This window comes from Hevea brasiliensis, chromosome 6 (genome assembly GCF_030052815.1).
Source record: "Hevea brasiliensis isolate MT/VB/25A 57/8 chromosome 6, ASM3005281v1, whole genome shotgun sequence".
NCBI classification, from domain to species: domain Eukaryota; kingdom Viridiplantae; phylum Streptophyta; class Magnoliopsida; order Malpighiales; family Euphorbiaceae; genus Hevea; species Hevea brasiliensis.
Genome location: NC_079498.1, coordinates 103,236,539 through 103,255,234, shown reverse-complemented (window position 1 = coordinate 103,255,234; position 18,696 = coordinate 103,236,539). Strand labels below are relative to the sequence as shown.

General features: G+C 28.8%; 2 protein-coding genes across 2 annotated transcripts; both read left to right on the top strand.

Moving 5' to 3' along the window:
• Positions 1-299: 299 nt before the first annotated feature.
• Positions 300-4,571, top strand: LOC131180703 (proline-rich receptor-like protein kinase PERK15). The gene is made up of 8 exons (XM_058148067.1): positions 300-369; positions 2,260-2,580; positions 2,681-2,785; positions 2,866-2,930; positions 3,032-3,114; positions 3,211-3,355; positions 3,956-4,138; positions 4,452-4,571. Exons 1-8 carry the CDS (start codon positions 300-302, stop codon positions 4,569-4,571), a joined length of 1,092 nt encoding a protein of 363 aa, XP_058004050.1.
• An 11,499-nt stretch (positions 4,572-16,070) lies between these two features.
• LOC110652996 (proline-rich receptor-like protein kinase PERK15) lies at positions 16,071-18,408 on the top strand. Its single transcript, XM_058148066.1, has 7 exons — positions 16,071-16,589; positions 16,677-16,757; positions 16,834-16,904; positions 17,090-17,166; positions 17,335-17,464; positions 17,979-18,134; positions 18,316-18,408. The coding sequence occupies exons 1-7, from the start codon at positions 16,268-16,270 to the stop codon at positions 18,406-18,408; spliced, it is 930 nt and encodes a 309-aa protein (XP_058004049.1). The 5' UTR covers positions 16,071-16,267.
• The last annotated feature ends 288 nt before the right edge of the window (positions 18,409-18,696 follow it).

The window sequence follows — 18,696 nt, the reverse complement described above, 5'->3', positions numbered from 1 at the left end:
ACAGTCTGGATGTGGACCTGTGGAGATAACTCGCTGAAGTTTCTTTTCTTTTCTTTATATATATATATTCAATTAATTTTAATTAAAATTTAAATTCAAAATTTTATAAGCTTACAAAAACAATTTTATATCAATTAGCATTAACTAATATGTCTATTCCTATATATAAATAGAAGTTCTCCGACCTTCCAATGACACTTGGTCTCCCTGTCTCCTCATTTAACAACTCTCTCTCTCTTTCTCTCTCATCCTAAGCAAGTAGCGTAACATCACACAAGCCAGAAACCTCGCGGGCAGCCATGCCTGGCACTTGCTTTTGCAGGTTGTTTGAAAAGAAGAAAAAAGCTAATCGCCAACCCAGCAGTGAAGGTATATCCAATATATGGGATAGACTTATCGTTATTATTAGATTTATCTATTTTTTTTACCTACTAATTATTTTTTAACAAAAAATTAGAGGAATAAAAATTCAAACCTAAATCTATCAAGTAAGTTTACAATTACTAAATCGAATCAAACGGAACACTTGATAAAATTTATATTTATCAAAAAAACGTTATTGATTTGATTATATTTTATTTTCAATCGGTAAAAGCAGAAGAAAGAGAAATTACAAGACAAACACGAGCAACTGATGACAACACAGTACAAGGTACGTTATGAAATTTCGATAATCTTTCATTATGTGTGGAATTTATGTGTTTTATCATTGATGAGACCAATACAGAGATAATTTAACAATATTATAAGATAAAATTAATGAAGTGTGACTTAATAATCTTAGAATAATATTTTAAATTCAAATTAAGTTAGAATCTTTTTTTTTTTTTTTTTTGTAAAAAAAAATTATAGCATAGATATACAAGGCTGTTTAATATTTCATGTTGTTAGATTAGCCCAAGCACCTTAGTGTTTGCTTTGTTACATTTTTTAAACATCTTTTGGTCAGTGGACGAATTATTGGCTTAAAAGTATAAAATCATTTTTTTTTTAATTTATATTAATTGTTTTTGAAAATAGAGTTGATGAATATAATATATTGTTGATTTAATGAATTATATGACAAGCAATAAATCATTTTAAAAATATATTAATGCAAAAGAATATAAAATTTAAGAATATTAATGTTTATTTGTGTGTGTATCGTGACACTAATTGAGTAACCATTTGAATTGGGACGGGTCTATGTAAAGGCCAAGGGGGCATTCGGTCCCTGAAATTTTAGAATTTTTTTAAGCCTATAATGGTTGTTTTATAAAAGTTAATATTTTAGGATAAATTATAATATAATCTCTGAAATTTGATAAAATTAATAATTTAATTTATATTTTTTAAAATAAAATCATTTAATTTCTAATTTTTTATAATATATATATATATAAATTGGCCCATTCATCTAATTTATCATTAATTATAACAAAATGATCAAAGTATCTTAACTAATATGAAATAGTTAAGTCTCTGATATTTTATTTTATAAATAAAATGATCTATTAATTTAAACTTTATATTAATTCCCTCTTGTAAAAAGGAAAAAAATTTAAATAGTTACTGTTTCTTAACCTATTCCTTTCTATTATTTTTATTTTATTATTTTTTTTCTTTCAACAAATCTATAATTATCGATTTTCATTCTTTGAAATTTAAATTATTGGACCAAATTATCAAAGAGAAATCTAGCATAACTCTCTCATATTTTTTTAATCAATCTAAAATTTTAACGTTTTCTTTTCTTAATTTCGTTGTTATTATTGGAATTTCCTCTTTACCAAAACAAAATTCTGAGAAGAAAACATAAATTAGGAAAATGTTTTTTTTTTCTTTCATTATATTAAAAATTAGAACCATACAATTTATTTTATTTAATTTATATTTTTAATTAAATTTACTTTTCATTATTATTTTAAAAAAATAGATTTGAGATAAATTGAACAATCTTTTAATTTTAGACCATCAATATATTTTTAGTTCAATAATTTAAAATATTAAATATTTATTTTATTTTTAAATTAATAGAAATTCCATTTTTAGCAAGTCAATTTTATTAAAAAAAATGTTTATTTTGTCACTATATTTATTAAATATTTTTGTTTTAATAATTATTGAATAATTGTATCAGTCAACCATTGTAGAATTACATTATAAATGATAATAAATCAACTTATTCAATTAGTACTTAAACAAGTGATTATCAAATCACATATTTTAATTGGACTCTTCCAAGTTAAACTTTTGTGTCCGTCACTGCATTGGATCCAGGCGTTCCGAGTTATGCTTTTGAAGTACTAGCGAAAGCAACTGGTAATTTCTCCAACAACAACCGTCTTGGCGAGGGTGGTTATGGTCAAGTTTATAAGGGAAAGCTTCCAAATGGTAAAGTGGTTGCAATTAAGAGGCTTATACATCATTCTGATTCGGATATGGAGGAAAATGCGCAACTTCAATTTGAGGAGGAGGTTAAAACCATTAGCCGCATCCGTCACCGGAATATTGTGGAGGTGGTAGGGTACTGCAGTAATAAAGCTGACAGATTGCTTGTTTATGAGTTTGTTTCCAACAATTCGTTGAAATATCATCTGCGTGGTGAGTACTTTTCTATTTTTAATTCACTTTGTAAAATTAGAGGGAATACTATTTTGACTATAGTAAATGATTAAGTTGTTTTGTTTCTTTACAGAAGGGGGAAAAACATCGCATGGAATGGAAAGCCCTGCAATCGATTGGCCAAGCAGAATGAAAATTGCTTTGGGTACTGCAAAAGGATTGGCATATTTGCATGAAGACTGTGAGTATTTATTTATTTATTTTTCATTTATATGTTATTTGTATCTTGAATTTTATACTCTTTAATTTTGTATGTTTTAGGTAAACCCAGAATTATCCATCGAGATATTAAGAGTGATAATATTCTAAGGTATGATATTTATGAGATTAAAATGTTATTGGCTTTATACCCACAAAACTAATTACAAAAAAAGTCATAAAGTTATAATTTTGAAAGATATAAATTTAGTTCTATCAATTTTTCCACCTTCAGATCGGAGATTTTGGAATTTCCAAAGATTTTGCAGATTCTGCTACTCATGTTTTCACTGAACCAAGGGGAACTGTTGCGTAAGATTCGTTTTGTATTTGTTAATTAAACTTTGATTCTCATAGAAAATTCGTCGAATAGGTTGTTCTCATGCACTCTTTATCATTCAAGTGCAGTTATGCCCCTCCTGAGTATTACAACAAAGATGGCCAAAATAGGATACTCACCGACAAGTCCGATGTGTTCTCTTTCGGAATTGTGCTTCTGGAGCTAATTACCAGGAAACTAGCTATTTTTATGAAGAAACCTTTAGCTATTTGGGTATGTATTTTCTCTTCCCCTCATTCAAACTACTCTAAGCACTCAACATGTTCTGAATTACAAATCTTTCCCTCTAAAAAAATACAATAGTATTTGAATATTATATAGTAATCTCAATTAGCAATAAACAAGAGCAATTACCCACGCGCACTGCTGCAGGTTTATAAATTACTCAATTTTTTTTATTAGTCCCTATATTTTATAATAATTTGTAATAAAATTATTATTATCTTTTTTATGATAAAAGAAAAGAAAGAATATAATTATTTTTTAATATAATTTTAGTATATATAATATTAATATTTATAAAAATAAACAAGTTTACAAAATTTATAAAAAAAATAAAGGAAAAAAATCCCAAAACACTGTTATTGTGAATAATGTTTTGGAATTCAATTTTAGTGTATATATATATATTCCTCATTAATCCTTTTAAATATAAAATATTTATATTTTTTTAACAATTGAAAAATAAAAACTTTAATTTAAAAAAATAAAAAATTTAATATTTTGTATTATCAATATTAAAAGATGATTTATATTTTTTAATCTAATGAAATGCTTAAGTAACCTTTGTGCATTTATTTTGATTATTCATAGGCAATGCCTCTACTCAAACAAGTTTTGGATACCAACGAACAAGACTTGGATGCAGAGAATTGTAAAGATCTTTTTGATTCTAAATTGCAGAAAGAATATAATAAAGATGAAATGATTCGAATGATTTATTGTGTTGCTGCTTGTTTATATAAACCTATGAAATTACGTCCACAAATGAGCCAGGTAAATCTTTAAAATTGAGCTAGAGTTTGTACTTTGTTTTTGAGCTCTTTGTGTTATGGGTCTTACATTTAGACTAGCAAAAAATTCATTATATGAAAGATTAATTTGTTAATGTAAAATTATATATTAATTCTGGTGAAGAGAACAAATTCGATTTTTAGTTGAAAATGGAAGAATTTGTTAAAGTGTTGGCACAAATTTTTAATTAAAATTATTTCAAATATAAGATTTAAAAATTTAGTATATATGTAAAAATGAGTTGATAATTTTATATGTTAATATTCTGCAAGTGATTGCAAGCTTTGTGATGCAGATAGTTGAAGTACTAAAAAAAAATATGGAACCAAAGAATATATGGGACAGAAATGACAGCAAGTACCTATACGAAGGGTCGCCATATGCTCCATTACCTCAGCAAATCTCAGATTCTTAAAGCCTATTTGATATTGAAATTGTTTGTCACCTTTGCTACTTATCCTATTGTTGTACAACTACTGTATCCTCATCACTGGTAACCACTAGATTGGTCTTATCTCATATCTGTGTACTTGCCTATGTATACTTAGGTCAATACAGTGCACATGGTATCAGAGCCTCTATGATGGCCACTTCTTAAAGTTTATTCACTTCCTTTGCCTCGTACTCCTTTGCATTGTCTCTGCCTAACATTTCTCAATTCCTTACTGTTAAGCTTACCTCTTCGAATTATCTCCTCTAGAAATCCCTCAGATTGTTGGCTCTACCACTACAAATAAGCTGGCTACTATCTTTTCTTCGGGTTATAGGACTCAGTTACTTCAATTGTGGAAGTAAGAATAGTCAAAATCTACAATTTAATTCGATCTCTGATATCATATTAAATTTGAAGAAAGGGTTAGTTAAATTATATTTTAATTCATTATTAATTTAAGCTTATATAATTACATTAAAATAATTAATTAATTTAATATTATAATCCAGCCACTTATATTCACCCTTTTATCATCTTTGTATAGACGCTACATGAGCTTGCTAAGCACATTTATGGTCAGCTTGCCGCACTTCAATCCCCCATTACAGAAGAAACTATTGTCAGTGATGGGACTTGGAACGGATCATCGTCCCTTTGGTAGAGCTATTGAAGCCAGGAATATCGCCGTCTTCTTTGATGATCTTCATGCCCTTTTTATTGGACTCACTCTTGTTAAAACTAATGTCCCACCTACTGCCCAGATAGCAATCAAAACCTCGTCAAATTCTGGACAATCTTCAACCCATTTGAACAAAATACTAATTCCAGCCGTTGCCGTGGGCAGCTGTCCAATCAGCCAAATAATACCAGTAACGTTTCCAATGTAATGGTCATGGTCATAATGACCAGTGTCCCTCCCCCAATTAGCAATTCTCCAATGCTACACCCAAACGTCTGGACAATTACATGGCCGACAACCTCCACTTTTATAGACCTCTATTTTTGGTACTCTTTAAAAATACGTGCAATGAAGATTCATGTAAAGATTATTTTTCTAGAAAATGAAAATCTTTCTTAAAAATCCCAAAATTTTGATTTTTTTTTTTCAAATACTTTTATCATATTTTTCTTTTTAGCTATTGCAAAAGTAGAACATAGTGGCACTAAGAAAATGACCATAATAGTAACATAATTGAGTAAAACAAAAAGGGGAAAAATACACATATATCTTACACTTTAGTTCCCATAATAGATCTGGAGATATGAATGACAGATTCCTGAAAAATTATGGCAAGTCCAAAATCTGCAATCTAAACGAAATGATTAGTAGATTATTATATTTATTGGGCCATATATTAATTATTTTAGCTTCAAATTTCTGAAATATACTCTTTTTAGTTTTTTTTATTTGATAAAATTACAAATATAACCCATATTTTAATTTTTTTATAAGCATATTTTAATATAATTAACTAAAAATGATGAGTGATTTAGTCATTTAATAAACAAAATCGTAAAAATAAAATAAAAAATTAAACTTGTTAATATACTGATAAGGCATATCCAGTGTTTTAAAAATTTGGTTAAATTAAACAAAAAATTAAATTTGGTTAACCCTAATTAGTCCCTATAGTTTTAAAAATCAAGTAATTTAGTTATTGACATTATTTTCATAAACCTACAAGTTAGTCCCTACCGTTAGAATTACAGTTAATTTCCTATTAAAATATCAAAATATTTTAACTCTATTTTCAATATGAAAAAATTTAATCACTGAAATTTCTATTTTCAATAATAATTTGCATCTATATTCATATTTTTTTTCCTTTTTTATAAATAACAATGTAATATATGTATGGATGATTTTGTAATTAACCAAAAATTTATGAATGATTTTATAATTAACCAAAAATTTATGAATGATTTTATAATTAACCAAAAATTTTAAGGATTTTAAAGTAATTAATTTATATTTTAATAATTTAAAGTTAAAATTTTTTAATTTAATGGAACCTTATTTTAAAAATGTAGGGGTTAAATTATTAATAAAACAAAACCTCAGGAACTATATTATTAAGAAAATAAAACCTTAGGGACTAAATTGTTTTCATATTAAAAATAAAGATAACGTCATTTTAGTTATTTTTATTAAAATTAACGGTAACTTAATAGAATTCTAACGGTAGAGATTAAGTTGTAATTTTATCAAAATTTTGAGATTAAATTACCTAGTTTTGAAAATATAAGGACAAAGTTATAAATTTTATCAAATTTCATATTCTAAATTATAGTTTACCCTAACATACCGTTTTCGACACAGTTGCAAAAATTCTATAGCAATAATAATAATAATATTCTTTGCTGGTCATTACGGAAAAGGAGGAATCAAGTTGTTTTTAAGGATGGGGATTTTAATGTGTTGCGAATTCTAACTCAAGCATCAAGTCGTCGGCAAGAGATACTTCCTTCTTCAGAGGCTTCGCCACCAGATTTCACTACAAGATCAAGCTGTTATTGGATTCCTCTTGTTGTAGGTCTGTTAATGTATGTATTCGACTGGAGGGAATTATAGGCATGGGCATGGTTGTTAGAGATGAGTATGGGCATGTATTGATGACGGTAAATAAGAGAATTTGTGCTTCTTATGAATCTAATTAATCTTGCTGAGGTTCATGCGTTAAAGTTTGGGTTAGAGTTAGCTTTTGATCCTGGATTTAGAAATGTGCAGGTAGTAGGTGATAATCAGCCCACATTTATGGCACTAAAAGGTGGTCCAGTTTTGAATCCATTCCATGATTTATGTCTAGCCGATATTTTGGATTTGTCTGCAAATTTCAATTCTATTCAGTTCATTTATTCTCTAGAGCAGCAAATAATTTGGCTCATCATGTTGCGAAGGAGGCATTTATAGCTTTAAATCTTTAGTTGTATGGATGGAAGACTTACCATCCCATTTGGCTCTTATTGCAGCCCAGGATGCTTCTCATGTACATATTCTAGGTTGATCAATACTATTTCTTTGCTGCTTTCCTAAAAAAAAATAAAAAATAAAAAATAAAAAATTATTAAAAACTTCCATCATAGGTGACGGGACATATCCTTCTTTAAAAAAAAATAAGATTTAAACCGCAAGGAGAGGGGTTTAAGTTAAATGCATTTTATGTATTCTATTTTCTATTTTTTAAGAATTTAATGAAATAAGGTAATTTAATATGTAAAATAGTTGATAGATCCTCATGTTAACCCATAAATTTTTAATTTTAGATCACAATAACTTTTATGGAATCAAATTAAAATTCAGTAAGTTTTATAAAAAAAAAATTAAAATTCAATGATTTTTATGAAAACACTCATAATTAAAGTTGAGTGACCACGTGTGATATTTACGCTTCGAAATGTACATGTAAGTAAGGAAAAATTATTATTTAGCACATCTATTTTTAATAAAATTAATTATTTAATTTTTTATTTTAAAAATTATATTAATTAGTCTTTATATTTTTATTTGTTTATTATTTAATCTCTTTGATTATTTTTTTGGCATTAATCTAAATTCCATTTAATTTCTATAATTTGAAAACTATAAATATATACAATTTTTTTTTTAACTACTTAGTCCCTACTATGGTAATTGTTCTCTTTTATATTGATTAATAGAAAATTTTATTTGAATTGAACAAAGGAATTAAAGTGTAAATAACACAAAAATATAAAAACTAACTAATGTATTTTTTAAAATAAAATAACTAAATAATTAATTTTGCTAAAATAAAGAAATTAATTGTAATTTTTCCTATAAATAATCTTATTGAGGAGATGTTGAGTACTTACCTTAGACTACTTGATGAATAGCTTGTGAAACTTGATGCTCATCGCAAGAAACAGCCAATATCAGAGCTAAGTTAATAATGAATCTCATTAAAATGCAACTAACTGAGCTCCCATTTTTGAGCTAAATAAAATGGACATGGCCCCTCTACTAAGCTAGACTTTCACCAGCACAATAGGGCCAGACGCGGTTCAATTAACAAATTGAAATAGCATGCATCAGTTGTGAGAGCTCGTTGTCCAAATGGAGTTTCCCAATCCAAATTTATTTATGAGAAACTTAATTAATTAGGGCTTCTCTTCTGCCAACCCAGCGACTTTTTCTGCCACTGCTAACAGGAGAGCTTCTCTCCTCGCCTGATTATTCTCTCCACTGTCGGGTGGTGTACATAGCTTATTTGTGTTCCTTGGCAATTTGGGCTTCAGACAAGAGAGTCTCCCGTTGTGACGTTGTGGTTCTGTTTACTGTATTTCTCTTTTGAGGGTGGTTGATCCAGTGTTAATCTGGTGAAAAAATTTGTTGATTTACCATGTTTTTGGGGTTCTTTGCCTTGCTTGGATGGTTGCGTGCCGGTCTTGTTCTTCAACAGTTTGATGCATTTTTAGCTCTAGGAGAGGTTTGATTTTATGGGGCACGGTACTTCAAAGTCTTTCTTCAGCTTTGTCATCTATGGCCAACCCTAGGCATCACGTGTCACACCCTACTCCTTCATAAGGCATAACATGATCCCGTAGTACACCTAATTAATTACTGTACTTCGCCTACTGGTAACCCATTAAATATACTACAAGAGATTTTAAAACAATTTCCGATCATTTTTATAGTGGTAAAACGTTGAATATTTATTAAAAAGTTTTTTTTTTTTTTAAATTTTGGTTATGGATCAAACCTTCGATTAAAATCTGGTGTTACGATTTTTTTTTTTTAAATTTCGGCAGAGTGCCGGCTGTATTTTGAGAAAACAGTTCTTCAAAACCTGAAAAGAAATACACTTCCGATATTTTTACTCAACCATAACTCCAAAACAAATCCATTTCATCTCACAATCTCATACAAGAAGCTCAACTCAAAATCAACCGCAATTCGAAGCATCTCATTTCAAAAAAGGAATAATTTATCATTCACAAATTACAAAACTCAGAAATAACTTTGAACATTACAATAATTTACATTTTAATTACATACCCAAAATAATATTATAAAAGTTCATGTACAACTGCTCAAATAAATTACATACGTATAATTGCATGCATACATCAAAATCTATGTACAAGGGTATACCTATGATATACCCGAAGCTAATCCGAATGTGTCTTCAAGGCGCAGCTACAGGAAATCTCACTCGGCTGCTCTATCTTTACTTTCACCTGCAACAGCATACAAAACTATCGCTAAGTGGTGAATTCAGTGGTGCACAACTATAATTTAAAACATAATATGCAATACCTTGCCAAAATTTTAGCAAAGAATTTGAAAATCTTAAAATTCAATCAAAATTCTAAAAATCAAAATATTCATTGCCAATAAAATAAATCATTTGTTAAAATGACTTTGCTCAAGAATTTTCAATTTATCAAATTATTACTGAACATTTAAAGTAATTCCAGTAATTTATGAAAACAAATCTTAATTTTAATAAAATCAATTATGCATAAATCCCATTTGAAATCACAATTCTTACTATTTAAAACCCATTCTTTATCTCACTAACTATGCAAGACTAATCCGTAAGGGCCATCTTCGGGGCGATTCTAACTCCCTATGGTCGGGGAGGGAGGTTGAATTGGGATTCTAACTCCCTATGGTTGAGGAGGTCGAATCATCGTGTACAATACACACCACAATAATGAAACTTCCAAAAGGGCCAATGAAAAACTTAGATTTAACCTCTAATAAGAGAAGAATCTAAGCCTGTGCACGTACCCTGGTAATCAAAACAAAGCTAACTCCATTGTCTCATCAACAAATGAGAGAGACGGGTAATAACCTAATCAAGCATTTATAGTGAGATATAAAACAATATCATGAATCTCTTTATCCTTTTTGTGAGCATAAATCACAATACAATTCAATTCAAAGTCAATTCCAATATCTAATAATTTTTATGCCCATCACAATTGAAAACATAAATTTATATTTTTTCATGCAAATCCCATTTCAATCACAAATTTTCGAAACTGAACTCATTCAATCCATATTTAAAATAAAATCATAACTAAACCATTTTTCCAAAACTAAACTCATTTATACTATAACAAATTTTCAATAATTATTGAAATAAATTCGATGCAGGATAATCATAATAAATAAAGAAGATAACGTCAATTAATCATATGAAATATTCATAATAAAATCAATTAAAAACTAGTTGTGCACAAACCTCTTTGTCGACTAGTTTACTCTAATTTTCGATTTTTCCTCGAAGATCCCTTTCCAGTCTCTTTTTTAACTGAAACACACAATATACAGTGTTTCAGTACCATATCACATAATTACTCCATTAATTTATTTCATGCCTACATAATTGTAGCCTTAAATTTGCTTAAAATAGTATCCTTTAAATTTTATATTTTGGGTCACTATTCATTATACTATTCAAGTCAAAATATTGACTTTTTCCTACTAAATAGCTTTATTAATTCTAATTGCATCCATATACCACATTTTGGGTGTCAATTTTGTTGGCATTGATTGCCAATTCAATTTCTAATTTCCCTAGGTGCAAATCCAAAATTTCAGTTTTGGTTCCCTGTTTTCTACTATTCTATTAGTCTGGTTACTGTAGAAATTTGACTAAGTGTCCTTCATTAAAGTTGTTCCTTATTGTCTTAGCTTTAATTTCGTTTTTGAATCACTCCATTTAGAGTTGTGTAGCCCACGATATGGCCATTTTTCTAAGGCTGGCTGGATTTGTCTTAACCCAGAATTTCTGGGCACCTCTAAGTTCTGGCAGTTTTGGTGACCCAACTTTGGGTGGCAATTTCACGTAGTTATTGGTAGAATTTGGATTGGTGTTCTTCATGAATGTTGTAGTACTATGTCATATCTTTCCAATGCCACAAAAATCAGGTCATTTGGATCTTCCTTGACCAAGTTATGACCAAATGAACAAACACTGTTTATTTGATCATTTTTGTACAGTGGCAGTGTACCAATTCTAAGTTTGACCTAATTGTTCACTAACCTAGAGTCACTTTTTGCGCATGGTTTGTCCATGAAAATTGTGTCATTATGTGTCTATTTTCATCCCCAATTAGCCTCACACCAATTGGGGTGGCATAATTACAGTTTTGGTCCCTGAAAGGGATCTAGGTCAGGCTATCCAGTAATGACCCCTCACCAATCAAAATTTCATTGCAATTCTAATCACTCCAACACATCTCAATTGGTCCCAATTGACCATTTTAATCCTCACTTAGGTCAAAGTACATCAATTTACTAAATTATCAAATTTCCTCCCCAAAACCCTAAGGGTCAAGAACCCTAATTTTGCATTTGCCATATTTCATGAAATCTAAACATACCAATCACTTATCCTTAGTCTCTTAAGCATAATTACACATTTAATTAGATTAAAACATAACAATTCCATAAACCTCAATGGCTGCTGAAATTCCCTTCTTCCTAATCATAAAATTTTTTTTCAAGTTCTTCATATAATTTCATTCACTTCAACCTCAAATCACCCAATTATTCAATAAGAAAACTTGAATTTACTTACCTCAAATGAAGCTTTTTCTATTTTCTCAAACTCTCCAATTTTCCTTTCTTTTTCACTTTCAATCTTCAAATCAAGACCCAAGGACAAGTTTTAGCCAAGGAAACATCAAAATCTATGGCTGAATTTTTGGTCTAGAAAGCTTTAAAATAAGATTTCATGGTGGAAAAATGGAAGAGATGAGAGAGAAGAGAGATGGGGAGGGCAAACACAAGAAGAAGACCCAAAATTGCTTTTTCTTTTAATTTGTTTTTATGTGTATTTATCATAAAATTGACTTAGTCAAAATGGTAATTAAATGGGAATTATTTATGTGATCATACATGATGTCATGGGAGTGATGTCATTATTCTTTATTTTCTTTTCTTTTCTTTTTCTTTTTATTTTTTCATATTTCTTTAATTTAAATCTATATTTCAAAATTTTCATTTCTTAGATTTTATTGGACAGTTAGGTCATGAGTCACCTCTAGGGGTGAATTGACCAATTTGCCCATCGCCGGTTTGATCCGGTTTGCCAATAATTTAGTGTTTCTTTCGGAACCCTGACCTAATTATTTGATCTGGTTCTCAACCTTTTTCTATGATTTTCACATTTCTCCTAGCTTCACAATTTTTCTTAGGCCTGTGGTGTCACAATGCCCTGTACGAAATTAGGGTTTTGACTGATCTCGCAGTCACTTCCCGGTGTAGTTACCCATCGCTGTGACCCCCGGCTCATTTAACTTTTTATGCTTTGTTTTTCTTTTTGATATTTTTCCTTCTTATAATTGTTATTTATTTTTATCTATGACTTTTCTGCATGTCACAGATATAGCTCTAGACGTCTTGACTGTCCAGGCAGACATCAAGCGCTGGAACAGTAGACTGTACAGGAGTGTTCAATGTGAGGGCGTTACATCATGTGCTGACTGACACTATAAAAAATAATCAATTTTGTAATGGATTATTACAACTAACTAAAATTGGTTGCTATTAGCAATCAATTTTGCAACCGATTTGTAATTTCAGTTTTTTTTAATAAAATAATTAATTTTAAAAAAATTTAGCAATTGATTCAAGAATCAATTGCTAAATTAGTTGTTATCAGCAACTTATTTATAATTGGTTGTTAAATTGATTGCTAATAGCAATTGATTTATAATTAGTTGCTAAATCAGTTGCTAATCGATATTAAAAAAATCTTAAATATACAATTAGTAAACGATTTTAAAATTGGCTATTATTAGCAACCGATTAAGAAATTAGTTATTAAAATTTGTTGCTAACTGCAACCGATTTAGGGATTGCTAAATTAAAGAATTGTTTTAATTGGCTTTAGAGTTAGTAATAAATTTGTAATCGGTTGCAAAAATTAGCAACCAATTTGCAATCAATTACTAAAATCAGTTGTTATTTATAACTGATTCCTTGTCGATTGTTAACAGCAAATGATTTTTGCAACCAATTGTAAATCAGTTGCTAAATTTTTTCCCCAAAAATTCTTGCCCATTTTTTTTTTCTTTTTTTGATTTACAACTGATCTGCGAATTGATTGTTAATAGCAATCGATTTTTACAACCGATTTTCTCTCCCAAAAATTCCCATCTAATTTTTTTATTTTCTTTTTCGATTTGTAACTGATTTGTGAATCGGTTGCTAACAGCAACTAATTTTTGTAATTGATTAAAACCGATTGCTATTAGCAACTAATTTTGCAATTGATTTTTCTTTTCAAAAATTTTCATCCAATTTTTAGTTTTCTTTTTTTTGTTTTTATTTGCAACCGATTTGCAAATCGATTGCTAATAGCAACTGATTTTTGAAACTGATTTTGCAATCTATTTTTTCCCCCAGAAAAATTCTCTCTTTTTTTTTCACAACTAATGTACAAATCGGTTGCCAACCGATTTCTATAACCGATTGAAATCGGTTGCTATTAGTAACTGATTTTGTAATCAACTATGAATTGGTTGTAAAATTTTTCCCTAAAAAATTCTCGCTTAATTTTTAAAAGAAATTAACAACTAACAATCTGTTGTTAAAATCGATTATTAATTTACTTATATAAACTATTACTTATTTTCTTTCCCCATTACACATTTTCTTTTCATTCTCATTTTCTTTTCATTTTCCCCATTCTTTCATTTTCTTCATCTTTCTTTTTCATTCTCATCTTTTTTATTTATCATCTTTTCTTTTCTAACATATTTTCTTCATTATTTTTTCTTTCTAACATATTTTCTTCATTATTTTTTCTTTCTCATACATTTTCTTCACCATTTTTTCTCATCTATTTTCTTTTTTATCTTTTTCTTTCTTATATATTTTCTTCTTATCGTTTTTTTCTTTTTCATCTATTTTCTTTTTCATCATCTTTTTTTTTACCATCTATTTTCTTCGTTATCTTTTTTCTTCTTCATCTTCTTTTTCTTTATCATCTTTTTTATTTAATTTATTTTTCTTTTGCATGAAATAAAATTTTATGTACAAATATTTTTTTATTAGTAAATTATTTGTAGTATTAATTTTTAGCAATTTTTTTGTTATAATATATATATATAATTTTCTTTTAGCAATTTGTCTTATACATATGTTTTCATTTTAATTTTTTTGTTAATATTTTTTTTTATAATAGATATTATTAGTAATTTTTTTATAATATTCTTATATTAATTTTAAGTACTAATTTTTATTAATAATTTATTTTAATAATTTTTGAAAATTTTATTTATTTGAATTTTTTATTTTATTTGAAATTTTAATTTTTTTATAATTTTTTAAAAATTAGCAACCGATTTTTTGGTTACAAATTAGTTACAAATAGCAATAAATTTATAAAATGTTTGTCAAATTACAAAATTAAAGATACTAAATTTTTTACAACCGATTATGTTTAGGTTGTTATTTAGCAATCAATAAATTTTTACTAAAAATTTTATTTTTTAAGTTCAATTAATTTAGTAATCGATTTAATTGTCAATTACTATTTGCAATTAATTTGATTATCGATTGCAATTTGTATTCAGATTTATTGTAACTAACTAAATCAATTGTTAAATTAATCAATTTAATCGGTTGCTAATCTTTTTTTTTTTTTTTTTTTTTTTGTTTATAGCGTGAGCTTTGCCTCACCACTCTTTGTGACCAGCTAATCTATCCTGCGATGCCATTTGACTTCTGTGGCCTCGGTTCTTCACGATTTCAGTTGACCTAGCTTTGGCTATGCTCTTGGTGCCTTCTACTTTGGAATATCTTGGCTTGGGTCGGGAAAGCCCTAGACTTGCCTAAGGTTCCTTGTGGCAGCTCTTGGCCCTTGTAACAGCAGCGTTTCTATTGTTTTTCTTAGTTTTCTGTTCCTAAGCCACGGACTTTGTAACTGGGCTTTATTTTAGTGGAATGATTCATATCTTTCGATAATAATAATAATAATAATAATAATGTTTAAACGGTTATATATATATTAGTGAGATTTTCATTTGATATTAGCTGTATCACATGAGGATGGAGCTTACTGGGTGAAGTTTTATGTGGTGAGGGTTACTTGTTATTTTTATTTTATTTTCCATAATTAAATAAGATCCATGCTCGTAAAATTATCTTATTTAAATCTAAATTTAATTGATAATTTTAATCCTTATATTGTGATACATAGATTAGAGGGTTCAATATTAATTAAATAAATATTAAAAAATTAATATAAATTATAATTGAGAAAAGATAATATTTATAGTCACCTAAATTGACCCGAGAAACTCCTCGAAGGGGGAGAAATCTCGCGCAATGCCGGAACGCAGAGAAAGAGAAAATAATTTTTTGTCCTATCTCCAATGTAGTATACTAGCATCCTCTGTATACTCTCGCAGACCATTGCCAATTTGCCATCATGATTAATTTTTAAACAGCAATTTGCATTACAAGACACAAGTGACAGTATGTCTGTGGGAAAAAGAAAATTCCTAGCAACCCCATTCTTCTCCCCTTCCTCCTCCAAATAACAGCATATTTTCTCTCACTTGCAAGAAACCTCTCTGGTGCGATGTTGTAATTGGTTTTTATCGTAGTAGTCGTGGTAAAGCATTTATAACTGCAGCGACTCTGCAACTGTGCAACTTTTAACGGCCTTTTCTCTTGGGAACTAAGTACAAGTATTATGGCAACTCACAAATTACCAGGTATATTTGGGCCGAGGAAATATAGTTATGAAGAACTAGCAGAGGCAACAGGTCATTTCTCCAACGAGTTCTCCATTGGACAGGGTGGTTTTGGTCAAGTTTTTAGGGGATCTCTAGATGGTGGAATCTATGCTATTAAGAAACTTTATGATGTTAAGGGATTTGAGGATGAGATTGCGGTTGTTAGCCGCGTTCGTCACCGAAATCTTGTTACAATGGTTGGCTACTGCATCGAAGAAGCCAATGCACTGATTGTATTAGAATATTTTCCCAATAAGTCCTTGAGGTTTCATTTACATGGTGAGTTCGTTTTCCTGCCTTAACATATTCATATACACAAATGAAGACTATGCTATTGAGATCTTACAAATAACAATGGCATCGTAGAAAACGAGAGTTTGGATTGGCCAAAAAGAATGAGAATCGCCATAGGCTCTACAAAAGGATTGGAATATCTACATGAACACTGTGAGCAATTGATCCAGTGAATCTATATTCATTGTTTGATATATGTATATATAATTTCATTTTTATATCTTTTTAGGCAAACCCAAGATCATACATCAAGATATCAAGCCAGATAATATTCTTCTTGATGATAATTTTGAACCAAAGGTAAGTTCAATAACATATAAAAGTTCCATTTATATGATTAAATTCACCATAGTGGAACTTTGTTAAATGCCATATATAATTTTTTTTTTTGCACTCATTAATTTTCATTAATTCACAAGTCAACTATATTATGTTTAGTTGTCGGCAAAGTGAATCTACCAATGTGGTTGGATTATTTTATTTAGGTTGCAGATTTTGGACTTGCCTGGTTCTTTCCGGATACCATTTCTCACCTCTACAAATCGATTCAGGGAACTATAGAGTAAGATAAAACATATTTTTTTTCCTATTGCTTATATTTAGAATAGTAAAATCAAAATAAAATACAACGAATGCAGGGCAAAACTCAAATTTTGTGCTCCTGTAAAAAAATTTTATTTTTTAGAAAATATTTTTAACTCATATTTTTACTGTGCTTTTCTAATTTCAGTTTTATAGATCCAGAGCGTTATGAAAGGGTATCTGAAGAGGCATCTGACAAATCAGATGTCTATTCTTTCGGTGTGGTGCTTCTAGAGCTGATTACTGGAAGAAAACTTAAATATGAAGACATTCAAAGAGTATGTCACTAATCTATAATAACAAATAAAACATGTATAATTTATTAATTAACATAAGCTAATAATGGAAATTCTACTCAATATAAAAACTTTCAATTGAATATAAAGACCCTAACAATTATATTTTTCGATAATTATCATAGATGTAATCAAATTTAGTTATAAAATGAATTTTTTTGCCTCTTTGGCTGAACATATATTTAAAGGCCCTTGCAATTATATCAAATGTTAAATTACTTCAAAGATTTGTTTTGCTTAATTCATATGTTTACCTCCTTTCATTTCATTCAATAGTTTATATTAAAATTAAATCAAAACTCCTTGGTTCAAATTTTGACATCTAATATCATAGTAAGTATTTTAATCGTTTCACTACATAGCTCCACCTTATCAACAAATCAATTTTTTATTTTGGCAACTAGTTCTTATGATTAGTACACACTTATAAATATGGAAGAAAATTAAACTTTAATTTGGATAAAAAAAAATAACACTTTTTTTAATCAATTTTCAGGCAAAGGCTCGAATGATGCAGGCTCTAAATGGAGAATATACGAATTTTGTTGATTTCAATTTGCAAAACTATAATAGAAGGGAAATGAAAAGAATGATTTTCTGTGCTGCATCCTGTGTTTATAAACCTTTAAATTCTCGCCCAACAATGAAAAAGGTAAAAATTAGCCATATCATCCTGTTTTCATTTGGCGGCGCATCACCGTCGGTTCAAGATAGGGTGCATATCATAGATTATTTGTTATTATTTATCTGTCGCAGCATTCAAAGTTGAGAGATTACAAATATAACTGACCAAACTATAACCTTTTTATTTTTATTATTGTTATGTCATGCAGATAGTTCGAGCTCTTGAAAAAGATATTCCTCTTAAGGATATATGGGATGGCAATGACTGCAATTTCCTCAAAAGTATTACTATAATTTACTAAATCTAATCTAAACTTTCACTTCGTACCACAAATATGACATGTTCTTTTTTTAATTAAATCATTTTCTGTCTACTTTTCTGTTTTAGTTTTGGTGTCTATCTACTTTTAGTTTGATTCTAGTTTTCATCAAATTCTGTTTTTTTTTTTTAAAGAAAAAAATTTTAGTTTTGGCCCAAAACGGGATCAAACTAAACCTATTGATTATTCTGGTCCAATTCACTGCTGATTTTGATCAAATTAGTTTTCGCCAGTTTTGATTCTGAATTAAACTGGTTTGGTTCTGAATCG